At 45.4% G+C, this 25,466-nt stretch overlaps 2 protein-coding genes across 3 annotated transcripts in view; one reads left to right on the top strand and one right to left on the bottom strand.

Moving 5' to 3' along the window:
• Positions 1-25,466, top strand: part of MCPH1 (microcephalin 1) — a 190,547-nt gene that overhangs the window by 85,217 nt on the left and 79,864 nt on the right. Inside the window, exon 12 of the mRNA XM_058666665.1 lies at positions 6,386-6,463. Coding sequence (XP_058522648.1) covers positions 6,386-6,463 — 78 coding nt within the window. The remainder of the gene's footprint in view (positions 1-6,385; positions 6,464-25,466) is intronic.
• ANGPT2 (angiopoietin 2) overlaps positions 8,587-25,466 on the bottom strand; it is a 46,340-nt gene continuing 29,460 nt past the window's right edge. Inside the window, exons 4-9 of one of the 2 annotated variants that reach the window (XM_004590881.2) lie at positions 22,097-22,329; positions 20,002-20,132; positions 16,677-16,778; positions 15,739-15,905; positions 11,930-12,060; positions 8,587-8,756 (exon numbers count right to left, since the gene is read on the bottom strand). In XM_004590881.2, coding sequence (XP_004590938.2) covers positions 8,596-8,756; positions 11,930-12,060; positions 15,739-15,905; positions 16,677-16,778; positions 20,002-20,132; positions 22,097-22,329 — 925 coding nt within the window. In that variant the 3' untranslated portion in view covers positions 8,587-8,595. The remainder of the gene's footprint in view (positions 8,757-11,929; positions 12,061-15,738; positions 15,906-16,676; positions 16,779-20,001; positions 20,133-22,096; positions 22,330-25,466) is intronic. The other variant, XM_004590882.2, reaches the window with a different exon arrangement.

The raw sequence follows: 25,466 nt of genomic DNA, 5'->3' as shown, positions 1-25,466 counted from the left end.
AGGCACGCTTCTGCAGCAGCCTGGCTGTCCTCCTGCCGTCTCACAGTCCACCTTTAAAAGGGAATCAAGTTCTTATCTTTGGCTCTTTGTTGCTTATTTCTTTTGTTATGGTTGAATAGGTTGTGTTAAATTCTTCTCTAACCACTTTCGTAATGAAATGGCTAGGATTGTACCCTCATTTGTTTGCCCCCCCTTGTTTTTTTTTAAAAAAAGGACCTTGTTTATTTGAAAGGCAAGGCTGCTGAGAGAGAATTCTTCCATCTACTGGTTCACTCCCCAAATGACCAAAGTGAAAGCTGGAAGCTTCTTCTGGGTCTCCCACATGGGCAGTACAGGAACTGGACAGGAAATAGAGCAGCCAGGACTCAAACCAGCAACATACAGGATGCTGGCACTGCAAGCAGTAGCTTAACCCTTTATGCAGCCAGCCCTGGCCTCAAAGGTACTGCTTTGTAGACTGTTGACCCATGGAAGGGGCTGTGAGAGCTAATTAAAATGAAGAATCGAATTGTTTGCTGCCAGGCAAGGTTGGCACTGCTGGTCCTGCAGCCTGTGTTGGATCCAAAGGAGCTGGGGAACCATGTGTTCAGTTGGAGATGGGGTCCTGGGGACTGTTGTTTCAGCACTCAGGAAATCCTTAGTCATACTGTTGTTGACACTTTGAGTTGAATTTGCACTTCTTTGTCCATATCTGGTGTTTTTCTAGCACCTACTTCCAGAGGCAGTCTTGAGGATCTTGTTCATGGTCATGGACTTTGAGGTGTAGTTATGCTGTGCTCACACATGGCCTTGTGTGTCTTGAAACAGCAGGGACAAGGTAGCAGATTCTGTGCTTACCTGGCCTCTGCCAGCTGAGTGGCCTTGAAGCTCAGGGCCTCATGTGGGCAGTGACGGGAAAGTCATCTGAGTGAACTGCCCAGTGGCATTCTGAGCATAAAGTACTGATTGCTTTCCACAGCATTTTTGATGCTTGTAACTTGTTTTCCTTAACAATGACACTTAAATGGACCTTAAATAATTACGTTAAGGGCTGGCGTTTGGCTCAGCAATGAAGTCACCACTTGGGACACTGTGCTGTAGCTGAAGCGCTAGTTTGAGGCACAGCTCAAATTCCTTGCTGGCTTCCAGCTAAGGTGCACTGTGGGCTAAGGTGGCTGGCCATGGCTCCAGCGCTTCAATTCCTGCCACCCATGTGGGAGACCATATTGGATTCCTGGCTCGGGACTCGGCCTAGTCAGCCCTGGATGATTGTATGCATTGGAAGTTAACCAGTTGTTCCAATGAAATGAAAAATAAATAAACTTAAAATTTTTGAAAAACATACCAAATGAAAAAAGTAGATGCCGAAGGGCACCTGTTTAATTGTTTCTTTTTTTATTAATTATTTTGCATTATGTGACAGTTTCATAGGCTCTGGGAATCCCCGCACCCTCCCCCTCCCCTCCCCCCGGTGGATTCCTCCACCTTGATGCAGTATTACAGTTCAAATTCAATCAAGATTCTTTCCTTGCAAACGTATACCAAGCATAGAGTCCAGCTACTTATTGTCCAGATGGGTTGAACAGTTTCTTGGGGAGACCATTTCTGGTCCGAAGTTAGAGCTGGTAGAATATCATCACAGTCAATTAAGAGTCCCAATATAACATCAACAGCAATTTGCAATATTATGGAATTGACATGTTAAAAAAAAATAAAATAAAAAAAAAAGCAAGTCCTAACCACAACCTATGATTAGCTCATTGACATTTCGATTTTAATTTATATACAGGACTGCTGTACCCTGAGAGGTAAATCCAGGGACAGGAGAGGTGATTCGTAGCGACCAGGGGGTGGAGCAGAGAGAGAAGGGCAGTGCTCACCTAATGAGTCCAGTGTGTTTTCCTGGGTAATGAGCACATTTTGAAACCAGAGCGGAAGGGGATCATGCGCTACGGTGAATGTGCCATGTGCCGCTGAGTTGTCTCTTCTAAAGCGGTACGTTGTGTTAAGTTTCACCTTCAGTTAAATACATGTCCTGTGGGGACTTGCTTGATTGGAACAGTCATTGCATCTGCTAAAGAGCTCTCCAGTTTTGAAGGGATTTTGCGGAATTGCAGGAAGCATTTCTCGATGTTATGTGTTGGAAATGCAGAGGAATGGCTTATTTTGGAACAAACATTATTGCCTTGAAACTCTGCCAGCTTAAGTTGGTTTCTTGAGAAGACCAGACCTCCTGTGTTTTCTGGCTCCAAAGTGCTTGGGACATATGTGCCCTATTATTTTCTTATTAAAAAACTGTAATGTTGACATCCCCAATTGTTTGCTCCCAGGGTTTGATGTAACCTAGAAACAACTTTATTGCCGCATTGTCCCACTGTTGCACATTAGTCCATAAATGATGTAGATTGCACTCACGCAGCAGTTCCAAAGAGATGGAGATTGACTCAAGTCCTCTTGCCTGGATTCTGTGCCTTTATTTACTCATTAAAGAATCATTTTTTTCTTGATTTGGAAGGCAGAGTGGCAGAGAGAATGGAGGGGTGACACAGGGAACTAGAGCCCATTCTTCCATCGCTGATTCTCTCCCCAGTGGCCACCGCAGCCAGGATTGTGCTGGGCTGCTGCTGGGACCCCAGAGCATCCTCCCAGTCCCTGACGTGGGTAAAAGAGCTCAAGGACTTGGGGTATCTTCCACTGCTTTCCCAGCCACATTAGCAGAGCACTGAACCAGAGGTGGAGCAGTGGAGATTCACACCATTGCCTGTATAGGATGCTTATCAAAAGCTGATTTTAAGATTTATTTTTTATTTGAAAGGCAGATTTACAGAGAGGAGAGACAGAGAAGGATCTTCCATCTGCTGGTTTATTTCTCAAATGATTGCAACGACTAGAGCTAAGCCAGTCTGAAGTGGGAGCCAGGAGCTTTTTCCTGGCTCCCACAGGGTCCCACAGGGTCATTCTCCACCATTTTGCTAGGCCATACAGGAAGATGGAGCATAAGTGGAGCAGCCACAGAGTGTTGCCTTTGTTGGATGTTGATGCTTCAAGGTGAAGGGTTAGCCTGTTGATCCATCATGCCAGTCCCCAAAAGCTGAATTTTAAGAAGTTTACAGCATGGTCAATGGTGTCTCCAGTGAGTAAATGAAATTAGCTTCATGTTATGCTTAACATTTATCATTCAGTAGAGATTCATTATTATTAATGGGACCATGGGGCCAACCTTGGCACAGTGGATCAAGCCAATGCCTACACACCAGCATCCCATAAGAGCACTGGTTCAAATCCCAGCTGCTCCACTTCTGATGCGGATCCATGCTGTTGCACCAAGGAAGGCAGCAGTGTTTGCCTAATTTCCCACATGGAAAGGGCCTCGCTCCTGGCTTCAGCTCAGCCCAGCCCTGACTTCTGTGGCCATTTGTGGAGTGAACTGGCAAGTGGAAAATGTCTTTCCTTTCTGTGCAAATCATTTCTGTTAGTCATTCTGCCTTTCAAATAAATAAGTTTTTAAAAATTATTGGAAAGACAGATTTGCAAAGAGAAGGAGATATGGAGAAGAACATCCAGGGTGAGGATTTAGCCACGGAGCCATCATGCCAGGCCCATAGCAAGTTCTTCAAAAAACAAACAAATTGGATCGTTCCGCTTTCCAAGCCCTATCTAAAATACTTTTGATAGTTCCCTTTTTCCTCAAAGTCTAAACTCCTCACTTGAACATTAACATATTCTTTTTTATTCCTTAAACATTTTTTTTTTGAGAAGTCAAAGGTGGATACCTTGTTTAGTGTTTTTGCTAATCCGATGTTATTTTTCAACAACTTTAGAAATTTCTTAGCCAATGAAGAAATTCGGTGAATGCCGAGAATGAAGTTCATTTGATTGGTCCTGGGTGAGACCGTGGCGTTTGATGATCCTCTTGATCTGTCTGTGTTTTCTGAGTATTCTAACTAGTGGTATATGGCTTTGCATGTGCAAAAGCAGAGCCCAGATGTGAGCTGGCTTTTTCTAGCTGTTCATCCAATAAAGCCTGGGAATGCTTCCTTTTGAATTAATCAGTGAAAACTTAAAAATTGTAAAAACAAAAAATACAGGCGGATTGTATTGTGTGGGGTGCTAGGTTTCTTTCGCAGTGGATGCCCAATTAACTGCGTTCTTTTTAAGGGTCATTAACCTGAGATGGGCTTTGCTTTGCTCCTTAGTCATGTTTTGTCGGCTGTTTTTATAGGAAGTCTGTTGAGCCAACTTTTTGTTTTCAAGTTCACTCATGGCCCTTCATACGATCCTCCAGAGTAGATTGTCCTGTTGGAGCACCATGCTAAGACAAAGTTTGTCTGATTGGATGGATCTTGGTACAATCCAATAGTGCTTTCTGCCACCGCTATACTAAGTTACTTACTGGGATGCGGCTTCTTAATACAGTTCTACAGCAGGGCCTGGCATGGTAGCCTAATGACTAAAGTCCTCACCTTGCACACCCGGGATCCTATATGGGCACTGGTTCAAATCCTGGCAGCCCCACTTCCCATCCAGTTCCCTGCTTGTGGGCTTTGGGCTGTCCTCAACTGCTTTCCCAGGCCACAAGCAGGGAGCTGGATGGGAAGTATAAAAGCCAGGATTTGAACAGGTGCCCATATGGAATCCCATCGCATGCAAGGCGAGGACTTTAGTCACTAGACTACTGTGCTGGGCCCTGTTACTTCACTGTTTTTAACTACCTTTAAAAAGCCAGAGAAAAGTATGCTCTCAGAGTCTCCAATTTTTTAACAGCTTCTTTCACTGAACCTACTAATATGGATTTGTGATATTGTTAGTGCAACAATAATTGTGGGAAAACGAAGAGACGGAGATGCCAAAGTGCTTTTGTACACACAGATCTGGTTGAACGTTACGTAGTTCGGTGGAACAGGGCTCCTTGGGAACACAGCTGTGTTCTCCGTCTCTGATGGAGACAGATTTCCCCGCGTCAGTCCCTGTGGCTGTTAGAGCCTGTCCTACTGGGCTTGGCTTCCATCGCTCCTGCCTGGTGCCCCTGCCCTGTGCTCCAGCCCCTCAGCTCACCAGGACAGAGCCCGACCTCTCTGCCCGTCTTGTGCTCTAACCAAGCCTATTGTTTCACCACTTTCCAGAACATTACCCTGTGCCCTGCCTTGTGCCCTCCAGCCCAGTCCTCTCACTCCAGCCCACGTTGGCAGCTTCCCTGGCTGCTCCTAGGTCGGGGTCATTCCTTCCTCCTGCTTGAGTAGCAGCATCATTTGAGGTTCACCTTTTGTGCCTGCCTCCAGAGGGTGGATCATCAGTGTTCAGACATGGTGAGCTTTGACCAGGTTGTTCATAGATGCTCACGGAATGAACAGGAATATAATATGGTTCTTGGATAAATCAACACTTCTGTTTAAAACAGAAGCCCTGTCATTGCTGAGACTCCCCATTCAGCTTTTACATCCTGTTCCATGTTTATCCCAGTGTCGTGTCTAGTCCTTAGGGAGAAAACATGCTGTCTCATGTTGAACAGTATTAGCTTTACTCGAGAGAGAAGGAAACATTTAAGACCTATATGTCTTAGGAATTACCTCATCTGCTCATTCAGCAGACAGAGCCTCAGCATTGGGTAGCAACTCTGGGAAAAAGGTTACAGATTCACTGAATGTAAGGTATGTTTATAAACATTAGTATGTTCAGTTTGGTTATTTCAACTGTAAAGGTCTCCTGGTGTATGGAAACACTTTTTTAGCGAGTTTGGTCACAAAGGGAGATTACTGCAGAATCACGAATATTGTTGACCTAAAGATGTTGTATTGCTTTAATCATTTAAAAATGCATGGGTTTAAATGATTATAAGGTGCTGATCATGAGGAGGAAGCCGTAAGTTCATTTATGGAACATGTTGACTCTTCCAGTCCAGAGGAGATTTGTAGGAGTGACGACCAGGACCTGTATTGAGCAGGTCAGGCAGTGTTAGAAGCAAAGTCAGGGCCAAATGCCCGGCTTCTGAGTTTACGTGTGTGTTCCATCTCCAGCTTCTTTTTGTTTCATAAAAAAAGAATCCTGGCATATTTACAGGGGCTGATTTACAAGTGCTCCATAAATTGGAAACTTGAAACTTTAAAAAAATGACAGTGTTTTATATGTAAACATGATTTCAGGTTGATATTTAAATATTAGACCTCATTATGATAATGAGCCGGATTCCTAGTGATAGTAAGACTTTGGATTAGCTGTTTATTAATGTATAGAGTATTTATGCAGCATGAAGACTCTGCCTGTTTGTGCTTGTTATGTCTATTTCAGATGTATGGAGTCTGTCACTGCGAGGAAGTTTATGTGCGCGCTGTCATTGAAGCGCCTTTTGGTTGTTGCCACCAACACCCTAACACACCTATACTTGTTCTGTGTGTTTTATTACTTGTAGGTTCTGTGGTCTTTGGAACTGGGTCATTGGATTTCTGAGGAACCGTTTGAACTGTCTAACTACTTTCCTGCAGCTCCTGTAAGTCAGATGTTTTATGACTCATGACACATTGGTGTTCTCAAGAAATAACCATGCTTATAAGGATAAACTCATCTTTTTAGGAAAAAGTAATAATGCCGTTAAACAAAAAGATGTGCAACAAACTTAATACAAAGTGAGAAAAGTAGTGAGTAATGAAGGTTCAAGAAATGTTGTAATTGCTGTCAGGATTGAGAAACACAAATGTAGGAAAAAAAGATTTTCTTAAAACTATCATGTCTTATTTGCTATTTAAAAACTAACGCTTTGCTGTGGATGTGGACAGAGCTGATGGGTGTGAGCAGGACGACTTGCCAGCCTTCTGATAGTATCATTATATAGTATCTTATAGATAGTATAGTATCTTATATAGTATCTATATGTTGATATGTTTTCTCGGCTTCACTTCAGGTTTACCACTGACTTTTAAGTATTTCCAATGCCTAATGGAAAAGTTCCAGGTTTTAGTTTTTTAAAGGATTCAGTAACGATGCAGTGTAGAAGTTTTAAGATCTGGCTGGAAGCAGGAATTTGCAGAAGTTGGCTTACGTTTTGAGAAATGTGAACTGGCTTGTGACAGGACTTGTTCTTGAAGAAGCGTCCTATCAGAAAGATAAGTGAAGCTCTTGGTTGCAGGCTGGTCCCCTGTGCCCCGCCCCCGTTGATCATGTGACTAGCCGTCAGTGATAGCGCAGCTAGAAGCCGGCCTCTGCCGCGGATCGCTGGTCACCTACCTTGTCGGGTTGTTTCTGTTTTCATTTTTCAAGTTACTGTTTTGAATTCTCTTCAACTTTGTAAATGTTTTCTCAGAAGAGAAAATTTTCTGCCAGGTAAAGTATGTGTTTGAAAACTGTGGAGGAATTGAAGTGTAAAGTGAAACCCAAAGCCCTGCCCTCCCCTGTGGCAGTGAGTTTCTGTGTGGGACGCTTGGTGACAGAAGCAGGCTTGCCTTTGCGCTCAGTCTCGCTTTCTGCATGGAGAACTGACAGAAATGAGCGTGTCGTTGCCACTTTGCTCCATGCTGCCTTTAGCATAGCTCCATCTCCAGCACTGTGGCCTCTGAGGTATCAGAAAGTCAATGTTGTCTCTGAAGCTTTGGGTTTTCTTGTTATGAGATGATTTTTTTAAACTTGACGCCGTGTTAATTCTGTAAAGTATGTTTTACTAGAAGAGAATATAGATCTCTGTATTGGACTAGGAAAACACGTTACAGTCTCTTTGTCTCAAAATTAAATGTGTAATGTTCGTCATCAATAAAATCAAGGTTTTCCTCATGAGGCACAGTCAGCCATTTCATAACAAAACTACAAAATTGCAAATATAATTGTCAAATTTAAACAATCTTCTTACCTAATAAGTTATATTTAATTACTAAAAAATACCTTCATATTTAACAGCCAAGCAGAAAAAAACATAGTACAATCTTCATATGAACTAAAAGGGTACACATTTCCATTGGTGCTATCAGAGAGCCTGGGAATGTTCACTTTTATAAACTTGAAATATATACTTAAGCATCAACTTAAAACTAAGCTGTCAAAACATGTGTAAGTATGCAGTTTCCACAAAGAAGACTTGAAGCCCCTAGAAGGAGGAGTGGACGGCACTGACTCTGCTATTCCGAATATTCAACAGCTGGAGCCGTGTCTGCCTTCTCCCTGGAGAGATATCCCCGGGGCCCAGAGGGTGTTTCCTTCCTTTTAATTGTGATGGTGAAGCTGAGTTGAGGAATAAGGATATTTACACAGTCTATAAACAGTGCTTACAAGAATACAGTTCCAAGATGATCTGTACTGTATAGCATAAGTGTTCTGTTTTCCAGTTATTTACTGATAAACTCACACACAGCTTTCTCACTTGTGACAGCAGAGTCTGTAAGTTGTCACTCTCTCAACCTGGAACTCGTCTTAGGTATCCGCCGCTTCACAGGGCCAGGTCATGGCCCGTCTTGAGTTTTGTTTGGGTTCGTTAAGTGACGATGCTCCAGGAGTGCTAGTCTGAGGACAGGCGTCCCCCAGGCTCCGGGAGTGTGTGGCCCAGGTGGCCGAGGGGGCACGAGCACCCCTGCCTGCCAGTGCCCTGGGGTCGATCTGGACATGCTGTGCGCAGTTTCCCCAGGTGTGTGCAGGCGTTTAGAAGTCTGCAGGTCGGATCATCATGGTTGTGGCTTTGAGCGAGTAGCCTGACCCTTTCCAGTAGTACCATTTAATACCATTGAACTTATTTGTGTTCTGCCTTTGTGGATAGTACATTCCGTTCAAGTTGGAAGGACCACATGCATCAAACCACCAGCCTGTGAAAGTAAAACACAGCAGGCATTAGGAAGGGGGTGAGGACAGCTCCTGCCCTGGAGGCTGGGAGCCGCACCATAGGCATATCCTGTGCTGCTCTCACACATGCCTAAGGCACTGCTCTGGCAGAAGTGTGGCACTCCAAGTCTGCCCAGGCAACTGGAGTGCTACCTTGGCAAGTGTCGCCACAGCTGTCTGGCTTCTTTTTGCTTAAGCTATATGGAAAGGAATACATGCACACATGCTCCAGTCCAGATTTGGTGAAGTCCTCCGTGATCATAATTGCGAATGAACAAAATCCAGCACTGCTGGAGAACATTCAGTGGCCTACGCAGCTGGGCCTGCACCAGTTCAGACGTCCCTTCCTTAAGCAGGAGTTGTTTTGGTTGAATGATGATTAGCATGGTAAGTGCTCAAGGGTGTTAGATAAAACGGAACTTCAGGCTGGAGTACAGGGCTTGCTAGGCTGCAGGTTAGACCCTGGTAGGTCTCTGCACGGCTTCATCCCAAAGACCTAGAAGCAGGAGCCTGCCAGGGGCAGGGTGTCCAGAGAAAGAGTGACCTGTATTGACTGCAGGTGTGGAGTCTGAGTAAATCTTGTTGCCGCCGCCCGGCAGCGGCGCTAAAATGACGAGGCATACTCTTTAGGGTCTGGGAAAAGCCAGAACCGCAACCGGACCCCTCACTGCCAAAAGCGACTGTGTTTAAATCCTTCTTTCCGCTGCTCCTGTTCCCATTGGCCTTAGCTTTCCTCTGCCGCTTCTCAGGCCCTCTCTCCACCACCCTTCTGCCCATATTTCTTCCCGTACTTTCTGCTGCATTTCTCCGTTCTTGTCCCATCTCTCCATTCTGCTTTTACTGCTTCTGTCTGTATCCCTCTTTTCCAGCTCTCTCTCCGCCACCCTTCCTCCCGCCCATCCTTCTTCTCCTTCATCCCGTCTTTCTCCGTCCGCTGTCCATCCATCTGTCATCTGTCCTCTTTGGTTCTGTCCGTCCGCCTGTCATCCCTGCCTAGCTTTTTCTGGCTACTTTTATATCGTTTTCCACCAATCACTTCTCCCAGTTGGTCCCCTTGGTGCTATCTGATAGGTCAGTAATCACAGCGAGGGCATTAGCCTATCCCTGTGACTTCCTGTTTACCTGCTGGTGAGACCAACTCCTCCTCCTGACCCTGGGCCAGCTGCCATCTTGCGTTGGCCACTCCCAATCCCGGAGCAGCTTCAGCACCCTGCTCCCCACAAAATCTTATAAACTCCATGCTTTAAGGACAAACATCCTGCCTGACAGCCTTGATCACCTATTTTTAAGATGCAGAAAACAGCAACAAAATCACTGTTGATGTCATCGTAAGTAATAAAATAAAGCAGAAGAACCTTGTGCCCTCCCTGCTCACCCCCTGTGGCAGGTAGGGGATGATATCAGTAGGGCAGCTTCTGCCTCGTCTGACTTTAGAGAGAAATGGTCAAGGTTTGCACTATGGAGTGTGTCAGTCACTTTCCCCAGCTGCCTGCATCTCTGCTCTCGATGTCTGCCCATGAGTTCCCATGGTCTGGGTTGATACAAACGTGCTGATGTTTGTATGGCACAGGGTTGCTCCGAGCCTCAGCTCAGCCGCCTCTGGAGCCTATTGTCTGACCTCACGTGAGAACCCAGTGTCCATGCCAGATCCTAGCTGCTCATCAGGCCATGTCATTCCTGGCCCAAATACTACAAGGAATTTGGCAGCTTTACAATCGAGACCACTCCACTTTCCCTCTTGGGCTGCGTTAGCTCCCTAGGCCTCTTTCCAGTGCCATTGTCAGTAAATAAATACATTAAGTTCCCTAGGTTGCCAGTGGTAGTTCTCCTGCTCTCCTAAGTCACCCAGGAGAAGCCTATTAGAAGTGTCTGCGTGTGTGCAGGATCCAGTACAGGAGGGAGGGGAGACAGCCTGAGTGTGTGCAGGATCCAGTACAGGAGGGGGACAGCCTGAGTGTGTGCAGGATCCAGTACAGGAGGGGGACAGCCTGAGTGTGCAGGAGGGAGACAGCCTGAGTGTGTGCAGGGTCCAGTGCAGGAGGGAGGGGGACAGCCTGAGTGCGTGCAGGAATAATGCCTTTTCTTTTTAGTGGAGCCCAGTTCCTTCCATTTTATCAAAGATATGAAAACTACTGAATTTCAGAATATTTTCATAAGTAAATCCTCCCTTTTTATTATTCTTAGCTGAAATCTAAATACACTCTAAGCTTACATCTTTTACATTTGCATGCAGTAATTGATATTTATAAAATATTTTGACCACACGCCATGACCTTTGGTTTTCCATCTTTTATGTTCTCACCGAATCAAGCCCTACCGATTCCTGTCTACACTCATGATGGAGTTTTTATTGCTGTCTTATATCGCCCAGTATATTTAAGAACTAACTTGGCAGCACTCGCCAGACTTCTTGTGCCAGTCACTGGGCACTGCCTCCCATTGCCCAACTTCTGAACTTGTAAATATTAGAAGGGTAAGTTTTCTAATGGCAGATTCACCGTTGAACTCCTTCGGTGTTTCTGAGTACCATGCCAACCACCATCAAGGCATGCTATCACAATCTGTTGATTTAAAGTACACTTGCCATTCTCTAATTTGAAAGCAATCTGATACTGCAGTTGGAACACAAGAGAGTCCTGAAAAGAAAGACCATAATGCAATTTGCTTTGATTTGATGAGCCAGAAAATGTGGTAGTTAGTTTGTTCCTCTGTGTTTAGGGATGTTGGCTGAGTATCAGTGATCCTTAAAAGACAGCTGAAAGTCACTCACTTAAACCTTACACCGTTGATTGGAAATGCTCCTATAGTAATAATTTTGTGTCATCACTGTGGTTGCAATTTTGAATTTTTACTTTTAATAATGCAGAATGGAGTCAAGTCTGCTATTCAGCAGACACAAACTCAGGAGAGCTCACAGAGCATCGGGGGCCCCTTGCCAGGGTCGTCCTGAGGAAGCACTGTTGGTTTGCTGATTCCAGCTCTGGGTCACATACCTTGAGTTAAAACATAGTGTAGGAAAGTGAAGGCATGTTCACCTGTGTGCAGTTACAAAGTGTTGGGCAGTCACCACTCATAGTCTGAAGTGTGTGTTGTTCACCTCCCCTCTGGGAAGCTGTTCCTGGTCACACAAGTAGGAAGACAGAAAAGCCATCCCTACCTCCTGTGAGCATCTGTGAGCATTTGCAGATGCATTTGTCGTTGTCTGCATCCTTTGTGCTAAAATCATTTCCTGGTTGGCTAATGCTGCTGATTTTGCCGGCAGTCCCTGTGAGTCCTTTAAGGTGAATCCTGGAAGCAAAGGAAAAAATAAAAGCTGTCATGGGCTCAGGGTGTTGATTTACGTTGCGGAAAGTTTTCCTAATGAAGAACTCCATTCTGCACAAGCTCCTGTTGTGTTGTTTGGTCCACATGCGCGGATGCCTACCCTGGACAAAATATTTTGCACTGCTATAAACAGGAACCAACTTATCATCAAACCCGTGTAGACAGGGATGTTTTCAGGAAAACGTCAACACATATCATTTGCAGGGACTGCAGGGCCCTGCAATTTATGTTCCTGCTCCCTTCTCATAAACAGAGGAGGCGGGGCAAGGAGATATAGCCAGAGGGGGACCCCCCACCCATGTCCTCGGTCCTCAGTGACTGGACAACCCAGACACCATTGTTTTCTACAGGGATGGCTCAAGGGCGGGGAGGGTGACAATCAGCAAAGAATGATCATTGAGATTGGTGTCGAAATCTGGAGCTGTGCAGAGAACAAAGCCTGCAGTTCCTTTGCCATGATTACCACACTGCATTGTGCAGGCCTTTTTCTGTGTGCAGAGAGGAACGCGTGCCGCAGGAAACCACCAGATAACGGTAGCCCAGTCCTCCAGAATGCTGCTCATCTCCAGGGTCTGTGTGTCAGGGAGAAGAATGTGCCTTTTAGATTATTGTTTTCCCGTAACGATGCTTAAGTCACTGCCATCACAAAGCCCCTTGGCAGATGGCTCAGGATGGGCGAGCCTGCTCTCCTGCAGTGTGGACAGCCATGGGCAGTGTGTCACAGTGCTGGCTCATGGGGCCTGGCGCACCCGTGCCCACAACCTAAAAGAATCCCATGCAGCTTACTGCTCTAGTGTTGGGAAGAGAAGTGCCCTGTGGGCCTATCTGACCACGTTTGGCTTTTGTGACTGCTGCTGGCATCTGCTGACCACTACAGTAGTAGTTTCCAAGATGCCTGCTGCACCAGAGTGCAGAGGACATGGGGAAGGGCCCCGGTTCAGCTTGCTCACAGATGTGTCCTCGGTGGACATGGCAGCCCTTGGAAGGGGGCAGTGTGGAGGTTCAGAGATGGGAGCCCACCTGAGCTAACGTTGTGAGGCGAGGATTGCTCAGACGTGCCTCACTCTGCAGTTCTTTGCACTCTGGTCATGCCTTAAGCCAGGTGTCTCGGAAGCGAGGAAAAAGTTGGGTAGAGTTCAATCTAAGGAATGCGGCAGGTGGAGTTTCCCAGGCCTGGGTCCTGAGTAACTGTGATACTACTGACTTGGATTTTGACATATTTTTTAATGGCCCTAGAAGTTTCCTGACAAGGCACTGATGAATCAGCTGGATTTCAGTGTTTTTTTCCTAGACTGTCTAAAACAAAGCTGAGCCCAGCTCTGTCTCTCACGCACGGCTCCCCTTCCCCATGGTTTCTAACACATGGCTCTTCCTCCAGCCTCTGCTCATGATTCGTGTCCTACAGAGGAGCTGCCTTGCTGACCCCCCTCTTGAGCAGTTTCAGTTCTCATGGAAGCCATTCCGTTTCCCCAAAGGCAAACAAAATAGAGCAGACCACGAGCTTTCATTAGCCAGTATTACGTTGGTTGTATAATTTTAGATCATTTTGTGGCTTACTGCTTTCTTTTAACGTGTAGCTAAATGGCTACATTCCTGACATTGCTTTAAATGGGTTGTCTTGATCTTATGTAACAGCGGAATAAACTTTCAGAATGCTGATGGAAGGTGGCCAGTATTTTAGGTTGTACAGACGAATAGCTTATAGTTTTTGTCTGTTTTTTACAAAAGAAGCATGTCTCCTTGATGCTCTGTGCATTTCTTATGACATGTGCTGTTCAGTTCCCAGTATTCCTAGGGAGAAACTGCTGCATATAGTTGGGCTTCTAACACATGGAGAAGTGATGAAGAGTTTTAGTCATATCACAGTTTCCTTAACACACTGACATCATGTTTTATTAGTATAGTAATTTTTCATGAACTATCGTCTTTATATTGGCAGCTAAATTGGGCTTTAAAACACTACATTTTTTCAATGGCATACCTCCAAATTGATTAAATTTCCAAAGGAAATGTCTGTTAAGAATCATCACAGCTTAAAATATTTTTATAATGTCAGAGTATAAGGGTAATGACCCATTTTGCAAAATCTTCTTATGCAAACAGTCTAATCCTTAATTTTGTGTTTCTTTCCTTTTAATTCCTCTGTTAGATTCCTAACTGTTACCAGTTGAGAAAATATTTAGCTTGGAAGGAAAACAATGACCAAGCACTTCAAATTCATTGAAGTTCTGATGTTTTGGGGTTACGCTGGACCTGCTGTGAAGTCCAAGCACCTATCTTCCCATTCATCTTGGCTGCTGCCTCTCCAAGCGAGCCGTGCTTGTTCTAAGATAAGAACCGAGGCAGCAGGCCTTGGAACAGTCACCTTGGTGTTCAGCAGGTTTTATGCCTCATGTGTCAAGCAGGACACACTGGTCCCATGTAGTTCTCCGCAGGCTCAGGTGTCCTGTCTGGGAAAGCCTGCTTTCCCGTGCTGTCCCTTGTGCGTCTCCTGTGGGAAGTCAGCCCAAGACATGGGAATGCCCTTTACTTTTTCCCAGAGTTCACATCTTGGGGTTTCTGTTGAGCAGGGGATCTGAGTTGGGCATGAAGGAGCTTAGGAGGGATTGCAGACCAGAGATGGAATGTTTCTGGGATGTTCTCGTTGAACCTGACTCTGCTGCCTTCTTGCTAGGGGTCGGTGTCTGACCATGTGTGTTCTCCCCTCCGCAAGCACCAACAGCCTGTGTTCTCTGAGCTGCTGTCGCTCCTAGCCATTCTGAGACTGCATTTGGTGCCCTCTGACACACTTTCCCATGCTTCCTTCCCCTGCGTACAGTTCGCAGTGCCTCCGTATGTGTGTGGCTGCATGACACTTTTCTTGCATGTAGATTGTCATGTTCCTTTTATGCTCTCTGTCTCAACTCTTGCAGCATTTTAGAACCAGAAAACAAATGCCTGGTTGGTTGCTATGGAGTGCTGAGTCTGATGTTGTCCCAGAACAAAGAGTAGAGGAACTGATGAGCCTTCCCTACTTAATGTAGCCATTTTTAAGCTCAGCAACAAATCTTGAATTGGGTACTGAATGCAGTCAAATTGTTTAAACTTGAAATGTAACTTTAAAAACCTCTTGGAAGTAAACAAAGATACTTCAGGACACTCGAGGCAAATGGGCTTAAAAGATAAGGTTGTCTTAGTACAAATCCATGCGTGTGAAGGGTCAGTAAAAACTCATGGAGCTGCACTTGCTGTGTGTCCACTGTTTGTGTTGAAGTAAATGTATCGTTTATATGCACTGTTGCATGAGTTTAGCGAAGTACCCTCGTGGGCTCAGCCACCAGTTGCCATTCTGCAGGTGGTTATGAGCAGCAGTGCTTTACCAGAGCTTTGCTAATACTGGAGAACACACCAAGCACAACAGAAAAGCAGAAATAATCCTCATGAAGTTTCCCTTATGTGTTTATAGACAAAGTTAGAATTTCTGAAACTTAGAGAAACTTAGCTAATGAGTTCAGTTGTTCTAAGACATAGGCCTTTTTTTTTTTCCTTAGAGTTACTCTCAGAGTAATTTACATCATGGTTAAGTGAATATGGTACTCACTCTCTGGAACAATTACCCAGAGAATCCCTCCACCCACCCCACACCAAATATCATTTGCTTACCTGTAGTTAAATTCCTCGCTTGAGAGGTAGAAGTGTTCATACAGTGAGTAAGCTTCGTTCCCTTCCCAGTCCTTCAGGTGGATTTTAAGCACATAGCGTTGCTGATTAGTCAGCTGGGAAACAAACTCATTTCCCAGCCAGTGTTCTCCTGAAGGGTTACCAAATCCCTATAATGCAAGTTGTGAAAGTCACTTATATTTTCTTGTTTAGGTGTTTGAAACCAACATTTCAGCAGTTCAGCATGAAGTAAGATCAGATGGTGGGAATTACTTTTTATGCTGTGAAAATCTTGGGCTTTTTGCATAGGAACATAGGTTACATTGTAAAAGGTCTGTTTTCAGCAACTAGGGTGTGCTTGAAGGAAGTTAGTATTAGCATAATTATAGCTTCTTGGGGAGGGTACATGAAAACCTGAGCATGAGCAGCTACCCTACCAGGTGCACAGAGCACCATGGAGAGCTGCTTACCAAACCCCCGCTGCACTGGGCCTACAGCAAAGGCCACCATGGAGAGCTGCTTAAAACCCCCGCTGCACTAGGCCCTACAGCAAAGGCCACCATGGAGAGCTGCTTACCAAACCCCCACTGCACTGGGCCTACAGCAAAGGCCACCATGGAGAGCTGCTTACCAAACCCCCGCTGCACTGGGCCTACAGCAAAGGCCACCATGGAGAGCTGCTTACCAAACCCCCGCTGCACTGGGCCTACAGCAAAGGCCACCATGGAGAGCTGCTTACCAAACCCCCACTGCACTGGGCCTACAGCAAAGGGCACATGCTATGCTACTGACACTCCAGGCTGGGGAAACCTCTGTTGCAAACACTGCACCCAAATCTTCAGTTACTTTTGGATTTGCAGCTAAGGCCCTGAGGATCTTGAAAGTGATTTTTCACATAAGAGAAATGATTTCTTTCCAGAAAGCTTAAGAAATATCTGTACCGTTTTATATTCTTTCCACGTCCTCTGGAAATCCACACTGCCATCTTCCCGCCGCTGTATGGTTGTCCATCCGCCGCCGCCCGTCTCCATGTCACAGTAGGCCTGCCAGGAGATGTGCATGTTACTGCCGCGGGCTCTGCCCTGGCGACCAAGGCTTTGCCCTCAGTGCCAGAAACAGTGTGGACATGGATACCTGTTGCACAGCTCAGACAACAGGGTTCAGTGGGGTTAGACCTGGACAGTGTGTGTGTGGGGGGGGGTGTGGCTGTGTAGCAGCATTAATTGTAATTGAAAGGGTTTTTTTTTTAAATGAATGAAAAAGACAGTAATACAATGTGAGGCATTAATGAAAATATGGATTTGTGTTATCATGTGTGAGGCTAGCTCAAGGCTCCTAAGCGCTTTCCTCACCACCATGGTCTTTCTCCACCCAACCCTTTATTTCTGCTATTAAACTGACTCAGTGGGTTTCAGTGTTGTCCCAAATACAGAATTGTTTCTCGGGCTAGGAGGATGCATGCCCAGTTTCAGCTCAGCTGGAGTTTAGTTAAGAATTTAAAGACCCCTGCACATAAGATCTTATAAACAGTTTTAAATAATCAGATTCTGGGAGGATGAGGAAGTTTTCCAGAGAGTAAGGCCCTTTCCCTACAGCCTAGCTTACAGGGTAGGACCTGTTCATCCCCTCGTTTCCTACAATCTTGGGGAATATAACACAGAGGTTCTGGCATCATCAACTGGAAATTTGACTATTCCGTGAGCAGATGTTGTGCTAAGGAGCTCGGAGGGAGCCAGGAGAGCACCTGGCACTAGGCTTTGCCTTCATTTGTGCACATACCTGGGCTGCCTCATCTCACGGCCAGCGGGGCAGAACTGAGCCGACAGCGCTGCTTGGAATGCCCTGCTTTCCTGGAACTCTTTTCTGCCATCATTTCTGTCTCCGTCTCTCCAGGAAGCCCACAGGGCTTCTCCTACCCTCCCCAGTGAAACTCGTGCCCAGAAAGACAAACGACCATCAAACAAAACTGTACTTATTGGTAAGAGAACTATTTCTCCCTTGAGTTGAGTAAGAGATGTCAAGTTAAACTGCTCTGATGAACCCTCTGTCGGTGCTCATAATACTGGTGGTGATGTTGCCTTTGTCACACACCTCCCTTGCAAACAGGATGCCAGCTACTCTGCAGTTGGGATGTGTAATCTCACAGCAGCCAACTGTGAGATCATAACTCCACTTTTGAGAAAGATCCAATGAAATTATATCAGTTCAATCCAAACCTCTTCAGCTCATAAGTGGTACATAAGATTTGACCAAGTTCTCTTTAATTCCTCATGGTGCCATTTTTCTTCCTCTACACTATTCTGCCAAACACAGAGAAACCTTACCCTTTTGTTAATAGGCCAAAAGGCTCAGCACAGCTCCAAGCTGAAATCAGTTCATGAATAATACTGTCCTTTATTTGCCTGTGGGCAGCAAAGTGGTCAGTGCCGCCTGCTTCCAAGAATGTGTGTGTCTTTTGAAAAACCTACTTAGTAACCTAACTAATAAGCCACATTGGTTTGTGGATTCACATGTATATTTAGAATTTATTTCTTCTGTTTCTTAAATGATGCATTGGTGGATTGAAAGAATAACCGTGGTTCCTGCTGAGCCCATTCTTGCTGCAAGAATATTGCCTTCTTAAAGCTACTATTTCAATGCATGCTGTCCTATCGAAGGGAAAGTTATCTGCTACAGAAGTCAAGGCAAGACTCTCAGATGTCAAGAGTGACTGCCAGAACTGAAATGCCAGGTCACTATTTTGGCTGACTCCATTAGTGGCCATGGTAAAGTTATTTTCTTACTACTTTATCCAGATATTTTCAAGCAAAGAGCAGAAGATTATAAAAACTGAAGCATTCATTGGGTCATGAAACTTGAAGAGAAAGAGTGTTCAAAATGAGTTATCCACATAGCCAGGAGATACTGAGTGAAAATGATTCAATAGAGATTATACCGAGATCAGAGGAACAGAAATAATCAGATAACGTGCAAGACCAAATACAGTAAACCTGAGGGCAGTTAATACTTTTGTTTGCGCAGTGTTGCATGGTTCAGGGACTTGCCCGCTGTAAAGCTTGATGTTTTCTTACAAATAATGCTTGATTTGCATGTTGTGCTCTGACTCTGAAGCCTCGGTTAAGTAACTGATTCAAGGATACACAGATAGAATCTGGAGCCAAGTGTCCTGTGAAATTTAGGGAACGAAACTTTTATGTCTGCCGCTAGCAAGAGCATGCTCTCATGCCTCTGACTAGCACCATCCTACAGAAACACGAGACTGTTCCAGAGTGAAGCTGCAGTGTTTGGCCTTCTGCAAGGAGATCCAGCCTAAGGCCCCTGGATGGTCTCTGGCCAAGGTAGAGGAACCAAGCGAGGAGGCTGCACCACCCGCAGAGAAACCGACATCCCTGAGGGCAGTCAAAACAGCCACTCACATGGCGCATGTTGTCCTGCTGGCACAGCCCCCAGGCAGGGGTCGCCTTGCCTGGTGTAGATAAGGAACCTGGATGCTCGGAGGGCAAGAAGCCTTGCCCAGAACTGCAGTCTCACAGAGCTGGGATTTCAGCCCAAGTCGTTGGGACTCTCTCCCCCAGATCAGAGGGTGAGTTAGAGTCTTACTTCTTGAAGGAAACTTAGTGGTAACTTGATCTCAACCATTTACTTTAGAAATAAGAAAATTGAGGTTTGAAAGATTATTGTTTCCTGCTGTGTAAATGAATTTATTTTCACTGCAGATGTTTAAGGAGAGTATAAACTGTGATGTTTCCAAGCTCTGTAATTCATATCATCCCCGAGCCTTAGCTGTTTTCACCTTGTGGCGGAGAGCTTTAGTCAGTCTGGGGCCGTGTGTGGGGGCACCAGAGCTGGGATGCTGCACTGGGCAAGGCATTGCTGTGGCAATGTGGAGGCCGGTGAGCCTGGGGCCACCCCACAGTGCTGTGTGCCTAGTATCTGCCATGCTCACATCGCTCCCCAGAGGCACATCTGTCCTCATGGGGGCTCAGAACCCACCAGCATCTGGCAGCAGACAGTAACACGCAAGGAACTGCCATCCTAACCAGATAACTGAAAGGAGGCTGAAGGCTGTATCTTGGCTTCTAGCTGTTTTCTCACCTGCAGTGCCTTGTCCTCCCCACCCCTCCCCACTCCCACACACTGCTTCCATGCCACCTGGGATGTTAACTGATTTTCCAGGTTGGCATGGGGAGTTCTGCTCTGTGGAGTCTCGCCCTCTGAGGTGACCTGCATGGCACCGCGAATCCTCGCAGGAAACTGACCGCTTACCTTCGTCTCTTCCGTGGAGTTAGGGAACGTTAATGTGTAGACGCCGCTGGTGGTCAGTCCCGATCGGAACACCTCTGCACAGTCCCTGAATGTAACCTGCTCCTCCTTAGTCCCGAGGGAGTTCTTAGCTGCTTAAAAATAAAAGGATACATTTAAATGGAGTTCACGAATGGATCAAAGGTGATTGTTTGAAGACCAAGTCATTTGCTCAGTTTGTTATTTGAGTTCTTATACTTGTGGTATGCGAGAGATGCCATTTTTCTGCCTTTTTGAAAAAAGTTACTTTCATGCTCAGAGTTGATTCTCAAGGTGTTACAAACAATCCACACTTCTGTTTTCGAGTCTTCTACTTATGTAGTGCAGGACTTTGTGGTTGGTTCTGATAAACTACTACATCTTGGAAGCCTGCTGCCCAGAGCAGAATCAGTGGCCTTGCAGCAGAAGGGTAGGCAGAGAAGTGGCTGAAGCACATCGTCAGCTCTGGCACCGCAGAGATCCCTTTGTGCCATTAACCTGTATTCCCACCCCATCCCCGCTTGTTTTGTAGCTTGAGCCAAGTCAGTAATTTTCTTTACGCTATTGGGTGGAGACATTGAGTTGTCTGGAACCTCTGCCATTGTAGCATGGAAATGTCCATTAGCAAGGGGTGTAATGTGCGTGTCTGTGCTGTACACTACCCGTGGAGCAGCAGCCTGCGGGCCTTGCCAGCTGCCAGGGCACACTGAAGGCACCCAGGACAGGAAAGCCTGGCCTGAGCGCCCTCTCCTGTGCTCTTCCTTTTATCAGTACAGTCCCATCTATAATCTCCACCCAGCAGACAGCCTTAGATGATTGCACTTTCTTTGTAAACAGGGAGATTTTAAATATAGGGTGATGAAGCTCTAGTTGGAAAGTATGCCCTGCCGACTGGCAACCCAGGGCCTCATCTGTCAGGATTGTGCCGTTGACTCTTCCTGCCTGTCTGTGCTGGATCCAGTAGAAACCTAATTGAGGTGTTGCTGTTGACACTGCAGTGACTGCTTGACGCAAGGAAAATGGGGGGCTTCTTGATTGTGGAGTAAGGAAGTCGTCTACATGGCTCGCGTGTAAACCACCTCGGGTAGAGTGCAGGTTGGGAAGCTATCGGCAAAGAACAACCAGCACTAGACTCAACTCAGAAAACCCGGAAACAGAAATGCCACAAGGTTCATGAAAAATTCATGTTATTTTTCAATCACACTTTTCCATGAAATGTTTGAATTCTTTATACATCAATCTCTAATCAGTGGTCAAAGGCATAATCCTTCTGCCAGTATCAAAGAGGAGCTGAAAGTAAAGCACTCACGCAGAAGGCAGAATATCCCAGTCTCCAGGGGCCTGGTGACAAAGGGAAGATGGCCTGTTTGCACCACAGTCTCCTGGGCCTCCTACTGTTTTTTCTGCTTTGAAAAATAAAGAAGCTTAGGCATGGCATGCTAGCCTAGTGGCTAAATCCTCACCTGGCACTCCCGGGATCCCATATGGGAACTGATTCATGTCCCGGCTACTCCACTTCCCTTCCAGCTCCCTGCCTGTGGCCTGGGAAAGCAGTGGAGGACGGCCCAAAGCCTTGGGGCCCTGCATCCATGTGGGAGAGCTAGAAGAAGCTCTTAGCTCCTGGCTACGAATCAACTCAACTCCAGTTCAGCTGTGGCCACTTGGGGAGTGACTCAGCGGATGGAAGATCTCTCTCTCTATATCCCCTCCTCTCTGCAAAATCTAACTTTCCAATAAAAATAATTAAATCTTAAAAATAAATTAATAAGAAGAAGCTTATTCCACCAGCAGTTAGGTGCCTAACCCAACCTTGATGGCAAAAATGACTTGAAACAGGATATTCCTGCACTCAGACCATGTTTGTAGGAGATTTCTCTCCCAATCAGCAACTAGCAGAGCGTATGTTTTCCCCCTTCCACCTTCTCTTGAGTTGATTCTGAATTGAGAACCCTGGAACTTTCCCATGAAATGTACAAGAGAAATAGTGTCTTTCCTAAAAGGTGAGAATGTTTTAGAACCCGACTGTCACTGGCAAAAGGTGGTGTAGGCAGAAGAGAACAGAGCGCATGCGCTGACTCACAGGTGGAGGTTGCTATCATGGTCAGCAGGCTGTGGACCGTCTCGGTGAGATCGTGCTGCTGCTTCTGAAGGGCCGAGTTGTTGACCGTGGCCGTCACTAGCTGCCGCTCGAGCTCTTCGATGATGGAATTCTGCCTGGACACCAACACCTGGAGCTGGTCCTTCTCTGCTTTGATGGACTGCAGCTGGACGATGTGCTTGTCTTCCATGTCCAGCACTTTCTTTTCTAGGAAACTTGAAGTCAAAACCATTGTTATGATAAGACATTGTAATGATCTGATTCCCATCAACACCAAACGCTTGGCAAAATCTCTACTCATTTTCATGATTCTAGAGTAACTTTGTATTTTTACGGAATTTCTACTTCTCCGCTGCACTCTGTCAAGATGTTATCTGGGCTATTAACTCGCAGCGTTAATAATCTTGCACAGCCCTAAAAATCTCTGTCTTGCAATGAAGATTAGATACTTCCGGAAGGCTGCATGTGTTTGTGTATCTGTGCACATGCTTGCACAATCAGACAACACAGGATGTTATCTCATTCTGGGTGATACTGTTCCAGTTAACAGTGTTCATGAAATGCTTTGTTAGCAGGGGTGGACTGTTGGATCTTAGCTTTCTCCTCATCTATATATATTTAGTACTGATTTTTTGGAGACTACTTGCAGGCATTCTTTGTTTGCCCCGTGGCAAATCCTGAATGAGGGGATTGAAGTCTTTGCTCAGATTCAAATCCTGGTTCATCAGCCCCATGGCTCTAAGCTATCCAATCAATATTCCATCATCCATCTGTTAAGTGGGCAGTATCACCTGCTTCATGCGGTTGGTCTGAGAAGGAAATGCATCTTAAAGTCTAAATGCTTAGGCTAGTTCCTGACACGATGGATGTTGTTATTATTACCCTCAGTTCCAGCAAACCAATGGTAGCTTCGAGGTAGAGCTCTCAGATGGTCACTCACAAAGCAGGTAGCAGAACAGAATTCAAACCCAGGTCTTTCTGACAATGGAGTCCACTCTTTGTTATAATATTGATCCCTTTTTTCTTTGAGAAATTTAATGAGCATTGTCTCATATACTTAATACTTAACTCTTCAAATGTGAGCTAGTCCCTTCAAAAGCATTCATTTCCACTTGAGAAAGCATATCCTATCTCATAAAAACCTTTTGGAAATTATTTTGGTAGCTGATACACTTAACCCTAAAAGTCTCAAGGTTGTCTTTAATGGTAACTCTATTTATTTTATTTGTTTCTCTTTGTATCATGAAGATAAGTTGCTACTTGTAAGTATGTTCACTTAAGAATTCATGAAATCTGAAGTGGAAATGGCTGTTTTCCATTAAGCTAGAGAAAAGGATTCCTGGTGTGTGGCCTGCGTAAACACTGCACGGGTTAAGAGCGGTCTGTTTTCCAACACAGACTCAAAGACATACATGGGAAAGGTACTTTGGCAGGTTGCTGTTGTTTTTAAGTAAGACACAGAGGAACCCTGGGTCGCCTGGCACTTAATGATAGATCTTGCTGTTTCGTCACTGCTTTATGAAGTACTTAAGGGGCTTCCTCTGATAACTGCGGGAAATGCAGCAACCAAGGGCCCTTCAAGGCTGGTAAATAAAGCTTTCAAGGTACAGACACTTTAAAAAAGAAAAAGGAGAAACAGTAAACCAGATGTCAAATCCTATCTCTGACATTTCCTCCCAGTTTCAAATTTAGTGGAAGTGAATTTACCCATTACAGCATCTCTTCTGCCTTTTGGAGCCAGCTGACATCACTGACTTCTCTAGGTCAGGTGTACAGCTGATGGCTCCTTCCACTCACAGTCCTTTGAAGCCGCTAGTGGATTTCCACAGCCTCCACTGTTGGCTGTCTAGGCACTAATGAGGTGCTCCCACAAGCTGTTAGGAGTTTGGGAGAGGGAGTGAACGGGGCAACATTGTGCTGTAGTGGATAAAGCCACCGTTGTAACACCAGTGTCCCGTACGGGTTCCCTTTTCTATCCTGGCTGTTCCAAATCTAATCCGTCTTCTTGCTAGTGGCCTGGGAAGAGCCGCAGAGCATGACCCAAGGCTTTGGGTCCCTGCATCTTGTGGGAGACCTGAATAATGAAGCTCCCAGGTGCTGGTTTCAGCCTGGCCCAGGCCTGGTCGCTGTGGTCATCCTGTTGATGGAATGTTTCTCTGTTTCTGTGTAATTCTGATGTTCAAAATATATAAACAAATCCTTTTAAAAAAAAAAAGCTTTATGGAGAGAAAAACATTATTCTCTCCACTTGCTTGATGGAGGCAAACTTGAACCAGATATTTAGTCCCGCCTTGAATTATTTAAAACCTCCTGGATCCCTTGCAGTTATTTTTATGGGGAGAGAAATCAGGGTGCAGGTTTCCCTGAGTGGACAAGTTGACTCATCAAGTTTGCAACACATCTTAACTTGGTATCTGTTGTTAAAATCTTTCCAATGTATAGAGCATCTACCGAGCCATACCCATGAGAAGTTCTAGGGTTTTGCAGAGTAATCAGGAATTAAAAAACAAAATCAGAAACCATATTTTTAAGCTGCTGAGAATTGAAATGCTTGACGATACCAACTAGGCAAGGAACTAACTATAATTTACAAGTGTTTCCTGTGACTAACAGTAATCAGTATTAATAATTCAGTTCATCACAGCCCTGTGATTGCAAGTCAGTATGTGACCATAAGTATGTCACCGTAATGCAGTCATCTAAGACTGTCATGCGTTTACCACATCCATCTTATTCCGCAGGTTTTTAATAGTTTCCTTTATGTCAGCTGAGTTATTTGAAATTTTATTTCATTTGAAAGAAAATTTGTGTTAGTTTTGCAAATTTATAAAGACATGACATTAGCAGACGGAAACCTGAAATGAATATTTTTCATTTTTGTTCTGCCTAGGATCATTTTGAATACCACCAACGTACTAGGTAGTATGCTATAGGGGACATTCCTGTAAGGCCTGACCTAAAGAATTAATATAAAATGCGTGGGACACCTTAGGACATCAGTCTGTGCTGTCCACAGAATAATGTTGCTGACGTTTCTGGGCCCACCCTCTTTGGGTGTTCCTAATAATCTATGGGAGAAGCTTGACAGAAGGATGTCACAGTCTGGAGCAGGGGACGGAGGCCAACGTTCGCGGATCAGTCCTAAACAGTTTTCATGTCTTCTTCCTAATCCTGTGCCAGTATAGCTCCAGAGGGCACTCGTATCCTGATCTCAAATGAAGCACGAGGTGGAACATGAGCATGCAGTTGAGGAGGTAGCCCGGCACTCGAGCGAGCGTCAGAGCAGGCTGGCTCCGAGCTTGGGCAGCGCGTGTGGTGCGCTCAGTAGCACAGCTCTTGGCTCTTACAGCTG

The sequence above is a fragment of the Ochotona princeps genome, chromosome 7 (assembly GCF_030435755.1).
Source record: "Ochotona princeps isolate mOchPri1 chromosome 7, mOchPri1.hap1, whole genome shotgun sequence".
In the NCBI taxonomy this organism is placed as follows: Eukaryota; Metazoa; Chordata; class Mammalia; order Lagomorpha; family Ochotonidae; genus Ochotona; species Ochotona princeps.
The sequence above is the reverse complement of the archived record's forward strand: the minus strand, read 5'-3'. Positions and strand labels throughout refer to the sequence as shown.